At 42.8% G+C, this 11,084-nt stretch overlaps 1 protein-coding gene across 2 annotated transcripts; it reads right to left on the reverse strand.

Annotated features, from left to right (window-relative positions):
* Positions 1-4,897: 4,897 nt before the first annotated feature.
* ddx5 (DEAD (Asp-Glu-Ala-Asp) box helicase 5) lies at positions 4,898-10,796 on the reverse strand. 2 transcript variants are annotated; one of them, XM_078268903.1, is made up of 13 exons: positions 10,638-10,796; positions 9,600-9,777; positions 9,376-9,472; positions 9,144-9,277; positions 8,975-9,040; positions 8,619-8,760; positions 8,259-8,419; positions 7,981-8,153; positions 7,743-7,853; positions 7,565-7,626; positions 7,423-7,482; positions 5,873-6,094; positions 4,898-5,649 (listed from the first exon to the last, which is right to left on the reverse strand). In XM_078268903.1, the coding sequence occupies exons 1-13, from the start codon at positions 10,688-10,690 to the stop codon at positions 5,240-5,242; spliced, it is 1,869 nt and encodes a 622-aa protein (XP_078125029.1). In that variant the 5' UTR covers positions 10,691-10,796; the 3' UTR covers positions 4,898-5,239. The 2 variants fall into 2 exon arrangements, with proteins under 2 accessions (XP_078125029.1, XP_078125030.1); XM_078268904.1 differs by having other exon boundaries at positions 5,520-5,649; positions 5,860-6,094.
* Between the last annotated feature and the right edge of the window lie 288 nt (positions 10,797-11,084).

Here is an 11,084-nt window from a genome sequence, read left to right on the forward strand (position 1 = left end):
TAAATCTGGGCTAAAGACTCATTTTTACTCACTGGCCCTTTTCACCAAGTAAACCCTCAATCTGTTATCATCTTTATAATTTTGTATTTGTGAATTGCTGCTTGTTGTCATTGTTGGCATGTTCGCTTTGTGTTTTCATTCTACTTTTTATTATTTTACATTTGAATGTTCTTTTATACAGCACCTTAGTGCTTTTTTGTACAGCACTTTGGTCAGCTTAAGCTGTGTGCAATGTGCTCTAGAAATAAACTTGATAGATAGATAGATACTGTATTGATCCCCAAGGGGAAATTCAAGGTCCCAGTAGCTTAAGACATCACACACAACATTCACATACATCACAAACAGGATGCTAAAAAAGCAAATCCACATGAATAGCATGACATGACAAGCAATTTTAGAGTTGCATGTGTTCTTTATCCCTGTTTGTTGGTAGAAGCTTACATAACAACAACGGTCTATCAGATGAATATGACTAAAAACAGTAAAGGGGAGAGTATGGAATCTTATCGAGTGGGTTATGATAAGATTTGCACAGCATCAGAAAAGTAAGGTGCAGTATTAATAACACTGGAAAGATGACATAACAGTGAAAAGGTTTAACTTGTTTAACGCACACTTACTGTAATTGCCCCGGGTGTGTGAAATGTGCTGCAGAAATAAACTTGCTATGGCTATCAGCGTTTTTGGCAAATGCAGCAGAGCCATAATTAATTCATTAGTGGACTTATAATTATTCTGTAACCTCAAGGATTGGTACACCTGACATGTACAGAGTACAGACACACACCCAGTGAAATTGCCTCTGTGGTATACAAGTAAGCTGATAACAAATGTATAGATTGTAAAACTCCAGTGCATGCAAAGTATCTCATGTGCGGGTGTAATGTGTTGTTATTGTAAGCACAAAACACATTTGCACAGTGATGTGGGTGGGTGGGAGTTGGAGGCACCTCCGATCGTCCTAGAGTCGAACAATGGGACTTCTTTACGCCTCGAGGGAAGAAAATGGTTCTCATACTTGCAGTGGGTGTGTCTGACGCACGCCCAGAGCAGTTACTACTCAAACCACCACACAAATACCTGAGGGGGAGAGGGAGGGATTAAAAACCAGGAACAGAAAGATAGGAGTGAATGACAGGACAAGGGAGTGATGATTGAGAACAACACAGGAGTCTCACGTGGCCTTGATCTGTATCCCTAGCAGTAAGCTATTTAAAGCGGATATAATTATATATATTTTTTACAATAAAATGTATCAAATGACAGTGTGGAAGGGGTTATCTGTACCAAATCAAAGAATTATTACCAAAATCAGAATCCCACCTCTGCTTTACAGAGCTTTATAGAGACTTTCAGCTCATTGTTTTGGTCATTAGGCCCGCAGCTTTACTGTTTTGGTTCAAACTCGCTGCTCTCATTGTGTCATTTCCAGACCCTTTTGCACTAAAACCTGCACATGCACATGGCTCCAGGCCTTTCTGCCCGAAAAAGGTTTATTTTGTACCCAAAACACAATTTATTCCTAAACTTCACCAAGTAGTTTGTATCAGTGGTGTAGTCTAATGTATTGTAGTGGGTATACTGTACTGTATATAAATATATTGGCCTATATATATTGGCCAGAATCTGCCTTTGGGGGAGGGAGGCATATCTAGTGGGGGTTCTGGGTGCTCTCCCCCAGGGTTATTTTGCATTCTGACACACTTTTATGCATCAATTTACGGTAGAAATACCTTTATTTAGCCTATGCGAAGAAGAAAAACACAGAGGACAATTTAAAATATATCAAAAATATAATGGAAAGTATGTTGATGCGTGTCATCACTTCTCTAGTACTATTTAGGCTTCACAAATGTAGTATTAATAAAGGAAGGGTTTTAAATCATTTGCTACAGGTGTTCATGGTATTGTGTCCACCCCTGTACTTCAATCAGGCACGACCCTCCAGTTCCAATTCCACATTGTGCAATCCATCTGAGATAAGCACCTTTACTTCCACCTGTTTGCCTTTCTATTTAGTAAATCATGAATAACCTGTTTCACTTTGGTTCCTTTATTTCACAATGTAAAGCAAGTAATAATAATAATTTATTATTTTTTTATTGATCCCCAGTGAGGAAATTACAATTTACACTCATTTACATTTGTTAGAACACACTAGCCTGGTCCAACCAGACTCTGGACCACTAGCCTGGTCCTACCAGACTCTGGACCACTAGCCTGGTCCTACCAAACTCTGGTACACTAGCCTGGTCCTACCAGACTCTGGTACACTAGCCTGGTCCTACCAGACTCTGGTACACTAGCCTGGTCCTACCAGACTCTGGTACATTAGCCTGGTCCTACCAAACTCTGGTCCATTAGCCTGGTCCTACCAAACTCTGGTCCATTAGCCTGGTCCTACCAGACTCTGGACCACTAACCTGGTCCTTCCAGACTCTGGTACGGCGTCTGGATCTGCCATAAGCAATCGCTAACGTTTGGTCGTGACGTCGGCTTAGCATCGCTAGCGTTAGCCTTAGCCAACTCCTTCACCGCTAACGGAGCGAGCTGGAAAATCAAACTGTTCCCGAACCCTACAACCCTACAACTACAACTCAAACTAGCGTACGACCTCAGCGTCATCGTTCTCAGCCACTCCCTCTGTTCGCTGATTGGACCGCCAAATATTTGGTCGGAGAAAACCCAAGACTATACTGAAGGAAAATTGAGCGGAAGTACATAGGAGGGCGGAGCCAGGCTAAGAACACACAGGCCTGAAATAGACACACATGCTCAGGTCCTTTACATGCACAAATGCCCAGAGATGTCAGAGTCAGTGGTGCTGCGATTGCTGGAAAGGTGCCCTGAGCGGTGGGGCGGGTTCGCTGCCTTGCTCAAGAGCACCTTGGCAGTGCCCAGGAGGTGAACTGGCATTTCTCCAGCTACCAGTCCACACTCTGTACTTTGGTCCGTACGGGGACTTAAACCAGCAACCCGCCGGTTCCAAACTCAACTCCCTACGGACTGAGCTACTGCCACACAATTAAGTAAGTAAGTGAGAAAGTGAGTGAGTAAGTAAATTAAATGTTTTCAACATGACAAGCCACCTAGCCCAAAATTATTATTTACTTGTACATACTAGGGCTGCCCAGTTTTAGTCGACTTCTTTGGTCGATCATTTTTTGTGATGATTTTGCATGATTCTTTGTGGAGAAACTCAGTTTTAGAGATCCTGTCGATTAAAACAACTAATAGATTAGAGGATTAAATCATATGTGTTAGTCAAGAGTAGACTAAGAATATCTTTAGGACAGCCCTAGTACATACTGTATATACCGGTACTAAGCACTTGCACATACAGTACATACATACTCCCATTTATATACCCTTATAGTCATTCTCACATTTTGGATGTATGTCTGTATAACTGCATGAGTATGCATGTAAATGCAAGTGCTTTTGTAACAGTATATAAACTGTGCAAGTCATCAATTTTGGCCTAGGCGGCTTCTTATACAGGTTTAACAAGTTTTGTATGGTATGTAAATGGTGCTGTCAACAGCAGGGTGTGGATGGCTGCCACATACCTGGATGAAAGAAAAAAAAGAATTGACTCATAAAACAAGACGCTGAATAGTATTTACACAGGAAACGTTTCACACGTCCACGGTGTAGAAAAAGCTATTTAAATCACCACACCCTCAGCACTCCTGAGCAACAGGTACTGTTCACCGAGAGATCTAATCAGTGTAATGACAAGGTGCTGACCTGTGACCAGGTTTCAGTCTATATACACGTTCAGGTGGAGCAGCAGTTCTTGTGTGAAACATGAGCACAGATCATCCCAAGCTCCTCAACCTAATACCCAAATTGATTGAAATGAACAAACACACTTTGTATCAAACACACGACGATCATTAGCCCAGAGGTGTCAGTAAAACTATTTAAATGTTCCACAGCTTTAAAAATATAACCTGTATCACTGGTTTCCCCCAGAGCCGTAAGAAGCTTTTATATATAATATATAAAACATGTACTACATGTAATATAGTTTGCTCATATCAGAGTGACTCCTTGAAACACTTTAGATCTAAAAATGTAATTTCATGAGACTCGAGGGGGTCTGTGACATTTTTAGATTAAATCTATATATATATATATATATATATATATACACACACATACACAAATGGCTTCATAGTTAAACAATTTAAATGTATAAATAGTTCAGATTTCTTCTAATATATCTTAAATCTGCTTAATACATCTAATCTTTAATATATTTCTTTTGTATTCTTTCAGATAAAACAATGTAGGGGTAAAAAAAAAAAAAAAGTCTATATACAAGTTACTCCAAGGGACATACTTGATGTTCCCAGGTATATTATTTATCTTGTAAGGAGTCCTTGGCTGAAAACAGATTGAGAACATTGAGCTCTAGGCTTTAAAAACGACCCTAAACGGCGTTACAGGAATGATTTTAGTTTAAGCCAAAGGGACCGACATCAAAGGATCATTAGTTTCACCAAGATGCCAACCTTCAAGTCATCTTTGCCATCATGTGGTAGGCACAAGACTGACAGGGAAAACTAGTTACCAATCCCTCTCTGCTGTTGGTACACAGTGTAGGAAGACGTAATGTAACATTCTTGCTGCATGTTAACACTAAACCTTATACAGTCTATGCACTAAACCCTGCAGTTGGTTACTGTAAATTTCAATATAGTACATATGATATACTGTACATCTCAAGTGCCTGCTGGTACAAGGTTACTAAAGACTGAGCAGGATTCCTAAGTTGGTGAAACATGACACCTGCTGGACAGAAAAAGTAGTACCAGCATTTCATTTTCCTCAGGTAATGAAACAGCAGCCTAGTGATTTAAAGTTACTGATAAAAACAAACAGCACGTTTATTTTTATGTTTTATTTTGAAAGATCATGCAGTGCACTTCCAAGTTAGGAGCTTAACATCACTTTCAATGATACACATGAAAAACCAGTACATTTGTAATTACCTAGTACAAAACATAACTAAACATTACTGAGGAATGTAACAAATTAAATAGTATAATAGGAAAACAAGTGTGCAACACAACTACTGCTGCACTGCAGATCTTAAAAGGCTTGATAGAGGTTAAAGTTGTTTTTGTAACCCTGTTGTGTAAATACAAAAAAAAAAATATATCTGATCAAGTGTACAACTTAAAACGAGACAAAAGCAATAATTTACTTTTTCAAGTGTACGGTGTGTTTACTGAGAGAACTGAGGAGGCATGGGGTATGGCACCAGCGGTGGAGGATGGTGCTGCGGAGCCTGTGCCTGGGGGAAGGGGAATGGGGGGTGACCAGCACCACTCGGCGCGCCACCCTTAGCGAGAGCAAACTGTTGGGCCTGGAAGTTCTGGCCTCCGAAGGCTCCAGGTTGGCTGTTAAAGTTGGACTGTCCATTACCATTGTAGCTGGCTCCGCTCAAGCCATTGCCACTGCTGTTATTGCCCCCATAGCCTCCATTCTGTGAATTTGTGCCATAAGTTTTACTTGGTCCGTTGTCAAACCCTCTACCATTATCCCGGTCCCTAAAACTGCCAAAATCACGCCTTCCAGAATACCTATCCCGACGGTCATCTCTGTAGTCACCACCTCTGCCTCCCCTTGAACGCCCTGGAAAGGAAAACACACTTAATGACAAAGACACTGGTACTTTGTTTTTTTTTTTACTTTAAGCAAAAATTGTATTGACAGAAAGTTTAACTGTAAATTGTCTGAGATACAGAAGTCAATGATAAACCCATCCCATTCTCAGAACAAACAAAAAAAAGGAGGAGCAGAAAAAGAGTGGCTGCAGTTCACTGCGCAGTTTCTGTATCTCACCAATTGGATTTACCTCCTCTGTCTTCCGCCATTTGGAGGAGCTTGGGGTTGATAGCCTGGTTGGCCTCGCGGAGCACAGCAATGAGGTCACTGGCCTGCCTCATGTTGTTGGGAGTGAAGAAGGTGTAAGCTGTGCCAGTCTTTTGGCTACGAGCTGTTCTGCCAATGCGGTGGATATAGTCCTCAGAGTTGTTGGGGTAGTCAAAGTTGATGACAAATTTCACATCTTCCACATCTGTAAGATTGTGTTGCAGTGTGGCATAAAGGAAAAGGAAGGCAGCACACAAAGATGTGCACCAGCGCCACCACAACAACCAGATCAAAAACAAAAAGTTAGTGCGGTCATGAGGTAGGAATGGCTGGAAAATCCACAAAGCTGCAAAAGACTTGACTAAAGATAAGTATTTACTCCTTGGGGAGACTACGGTGGGAAAAGAGAAACGATGCACACTCCATTGGATTCCAATCCCAGTGGGCTCAAATACCTCCACCCCCTCCCTTAAACCACCCTCAGAAAGAATGGATCAGAAGTCTTACCATCTTTTGGAGTATGCATTCACTAGTCCATTCCCATTGCAGCACACGCCCCACATATTGTCAAGTGACCCACAGGTGTCGCTATACAGTAGGGCTGCTATGCACACTACTGCCTCCTAGTGTGCTTGAACTAGCACTTAACCAAGGTCCCTTTGTCACGCCCTCACGAGATGCTTGCTATAAAGCTCACACTGCAGTGTCTCTTGCCAAAACTGTAGATCTGAACCAATTTGCAGGATGCCTACAACAGTGCATCCCCACTCTCGACATGGCAAGATTTTTCCAGACCCAGTGTTCACTTGATCATAATGTCTCTCGTTGGCAGGTCTCGACATGACTTTGAAACGCAGGCGAGGGAGGAGTGTGGGCTTGGATTTTGTCCAAGTGTGTCCAGCTAGCATGTCCCACTGTCACCAAAAGCGCCAGTAGCCATGTCATTACAGAGGTGAAGGTATGACCGATCAGACAGACTGCTCTTCCGACAGAAGTTTAGGAACTGCAATGTTAACGTTAACGCCACCCATGCTTTACAACGAGTCTACGCAACAGAAAGCACCTTCCAAATGACTCAAATAGCTTGCAATGCAGTGCCCAAACATACACGCAAGACAATAGGAGACAGTGTAGCTGGGCTTTGAGCTGGGACAGTTACAGAGCCTGGGTGTGTGAAGCAGTCCAAACCATTGCCAGAAAACAGACGAGCATATGGGGGAGGAACTGTGGCCAGCCCTCAACTCGCCCCCCCATTTTTAGGCAGGCCAGCGCACTATGCTGCACTTGGTTGGGCCTGGTCACCTCTGTATATCTGCACGACTGGGAGACCCGTGCCTCGCCAGTCAGGACACCTCCAAGAATCCTCCTTCCCCCTCTGGAGACCTGGGCTTGTCATGCCAAGGCCCTGCCACATAGACTGCTCCTTCAGGTCAGGGGAGAAACTCAGAAAGAAGCAGAAAAGTTAAAGAAAGCAAATACTTTCTTTTTGAAATACATAAAGAGTACAATACAGTTCAGGGGGGAGATACTGACCTAGACCTCTGGAAGCAACATCGGTTGCAATGAGAATTGGAGCCTTTCCATATTTGAACTCTGAAAAGATAAAGACATGATTAAACATTTCCTGAAAGTTTTATAATGATTAACTAGTGACTTGCTGGTGATGTAAGCTTACCATTGAGAACCCAGTCTCTTTCCTGCTGGCTTTTATCTCCATGGATTCCCATACCTGGCCACCTAACAGGATTGAAGGTTTTAAATGTTAATGTGTGAACATTCAGACAAGTATTCAAGTATTTGAGAACAGTAAGGTCAGTACAGCAGCCAAACTGTAAATTCATTTCAACACTTACCCATCCCTTCTCATCCTCCTGGTGAGATCATCACAGCGCCTCTTTGTCTCTACAAAGATGATGGTCTTATTCTCCTTCTCACTCATGATTTCTTCAAGCAGACGGATAAGTCTTAAAGAGAGAAAAAAAGTGGTCACTAAAATTGTGAATTCTGTAACGAATTTATTACGTTGCCCAAAACAGTTATGAACATTGGCTTCAACAACTCTTGGCGATTCTGCCATGGCACATTACTCACTTGTTCTCCTTCTCTGCATCGTTGCAGACATCCACGATTTGCAGGATGTTGTGGTTGGCACTGAGCTGGAGGGCCCCAATATTGATCTGGACGTACTCCTTCAGGAAGTCCTCAGCCAGCTGGCGAACCTCTTTGGGCCAAGTGGCACTCCACATCAGAGTCTGACGGTCAGGCTGCAAAAACAGGAACAGTTAGCAACACATTCCCTTAAGGTAATACACAAGTAATGAGGCGGTCAACTTCCGTATGCATTTATAGCCATCCAATCAAAAACATACCCTGATTTGGTCAACAATTTTTCGGATCTGTGGCTCAAAACCCATGTCCAACATTCTGTCAGCCTCATCCAGGACAAGATAAGTGCACCGACGGAGGTTTGTCTTTCCAGCCTCAAGGAAGTCAATGAGTCTTCCTGGAGTGGCGATGCAGATCTCGACACCTTTAATGGAATTAAATTATTGGTCATTGTGAGAACTAAAGACTCCAACAACTGAGGGTTCGTATGAAAAGGTTGTATTGCAAAGTAAGTAACATGTTTGCCTTGGTGGATGGTGCATACAGAAACTTAAAGGAAATAAATTCAAAGAACAAATATGTACAATATGACTGTTTAAACAATGAGAAAAAGGCTATAATACCTCTTTCCAGGTCACGGATCTGGGGTCCCTTGGGTGCTCCTCCGTATATACAGGTGGTCTTCAGGCGAGATGCTCGGCCATACTCTGCAGCCACCTGTTGCACCTGCTGCGCCAGTTCACGGGTCGGGGCTAGCACCAAGCACTGTCAAGAGGGAAAGTACGGCTTGTCACATCATTCAGAGTTAGAACAACAAACATGTCGTGAAAAAACAATTTTCTGGCCACATTTAAACATCACACCACTCACTGCAGATCATATGCTCACTCACTTCTGATTAAAAAAAAGTTTGTTTTAATTTACCATCAGTGTATTAAAGATAAGTTCAAGATACATGTAAACTGATGTGACTACTTACTATAGGACCATCTCCACGCTCCAGGAAAGGCTGGTGGTTGATGTGCACAATTGCAGGCAACAAATACTGCAGAGAAAACATGCAACAGTCATTTCCATGAGGTAGACAAGAGTAACTCTGTAATAGTTCAACGTCATAACTGATGTTGGCGAGAGAACATTCAACTTACGGAAAGCGTCTTGCCAGAGCCAGTCTGTGCAATGCCGACCATATCCTGGCCACTGAGAGCCAGAGGCCAGCCTTGAGCCTGGATGGGTGTTGGTTCAGTCCAGTTCTGTTTGTTAATCACATCCATCACATAAGCTGCAGAAAAGAGGACCACAATTAATTGAGATGTACCAAACTCCGTGTGTGATACATTAATTATTTTATATATATAAAAAAAATAAACAAACACGTACATGGGAAGCTGGCCTCATGGAACTTGGCAATAGGATTTGGACAGCTTCTCCCTTTAACTGTAATTGTTTTAGTTCTTCTGTACATTTCAACTTCTTGCTGCAAGATAAGAATGAAACAAGTTCATTAGTCATAACCGATTGCATAACTGCAACACGTGCAGAAAGGAGCACGTGTAGCAGCGTTACATAACATTTCAAAGACCATGCTGACTATCGTTACATACCGGAGACCTCCGGGTAACATCGGGATGCTCTTGGTAGAAGTTTTTCTCAAACTTTGGGAGCTCATCCAGGTTCCACTGTTTCTTCCGCAGCCTCTCACCTGGATTGCCGAACTTTCCTCCTCCACCTCCGCCGCCACCACCACGGTTGCCACCAAAGCGAGGAGGACCGCCGCCATATCTGCAACATCAACAGTTACGTTCAGTCGCGATTTAATAAGTGTGGCTGGGACAGTCAAGTAATTAACGATGGTGACGATAGCGACTTAAAACGAACAGAAACCCAATCGCAACTGCGTCATTCTGTGAAATACAGCTGCCATATACTTTCCAACCAGCAGAGGAACAATGGAAAAAACAGCCGACATTTTGTATCCGCATTCATGCTGCCACATGGCGAAAAGCCGACTAGCCAGCTGTAGCAAAAACGGTACATGTTAGCGAGCGACCATTGTGAACTAAAAGTATTGTGATTGTTAGTACAAGTATAGCTACGTTACATTCGCTTATTAGCAGTATTGCTAATAAGAGTTGCTTGCGGCGTTGAAATGTAGCGTCGAGTGAAGGGCCTTTCAGACCAACGGCCTTTCAGACTAACGGCAGCAACAGTCCCGCTGCGCTTGAACCCTATTGTTTCCAATGGCTTGCGCCGCTATTCGACGAAGCGGCAGCGCGCTGAACCCAAGCGGCAAGCGCAGCGCAAACCGCGTTTGATCTGAAAGGCCGATGCTAACGTCAAGCTAACGTTAGCCTGAAGCGAACGAAAAGCCGCTGTGCCGGCGGGGACACGAGGCCAAACTAGGCCTTGTACTATGACAACGGGCCCCGTTCCTACCGGGCCTAGTGTAGATAAATAAAGCCAGCCTACTGCCTGCTTTTTAAATTGGTATCGTTGAGTTCTCGGTTAAAAATACGTAAATAATGACGATTTCCTATCCCACATTCCTAGAATTTATCACAATTTAGTCAACTGTTAATCAGTTCAAGGCTGTCGGCCATTTCCACGAATCACACAAACTCGCCTAAAACATAGAAACTTACCCTCTGTCTCTATCTCTGTCTCTGCCGCGGTCTCTGTCGGAATATCCAGGCATTCTGTAAACAACTTGTATAAATAAAAAAAGATAAATACCCTTCACTGTGGATTTACCACCGACTAAAAAACACGACCTGCAGTAGCGCTGAAATGCCGGTAATGTGGAATCGAGGCCCGGTATATATTGCAAGAGGAAGTCCCCCTTCCGATGTATTAATCCGCCCTTCGGTTTTTAACTTCAGCGTCTACCGACTGGCAACATAGACCCAATGAAGAACAGTGAAACTGGGTTTTAAAATCACTATAACTCTTAATGGAAATATTACATATAGATCCCCTAACCTTCCACTAAATATATTTCACATGGTAAGTTAGAGCAAGCAGAAGAACATAAGTGAGATTTTTTTTTTTTTTATCGCACACAAACATGTATGTAACGTTAGAGTCTGAAT

Source organism: Sander vitreus, chromosome 15 (assembly GCF_031162955.1).
Source record: "Sander vitreus isolate 19-12246 chromosome 15, sanVit1, whole genome shotgun sequence".
NCBI classification, from domain to species: domain Eukaryota; kingdom Metazoa; phylum Chordata; class Actinopteri; order Perciformes; family Percidae; genus Sander; species Sander vitreus.

Coding starts and splice junctions, on each gene's coding strand:
- ddx5 (XM_078268903.1), bottom strand. CDS start 10,690: ATGCCTGGATATTCCGACAGAGACCGCGGCAGAGACAGAGATAGAGAC. Junction 8,761..8,974: donor AGCGTGGAGATGGTCCTATA/GTAAGTAGTCAC, acceptor CCCTCTTGACAG/TGCTTGGTGCTAGCCCCGAC. Junction 5,650..5,872: donor AATGGCGGAAGACAGAGGAG/GTAAATCCAATT, acceptor TTTCCTTTCCAG/GGCGTTCAAGGGGAGGCAGA.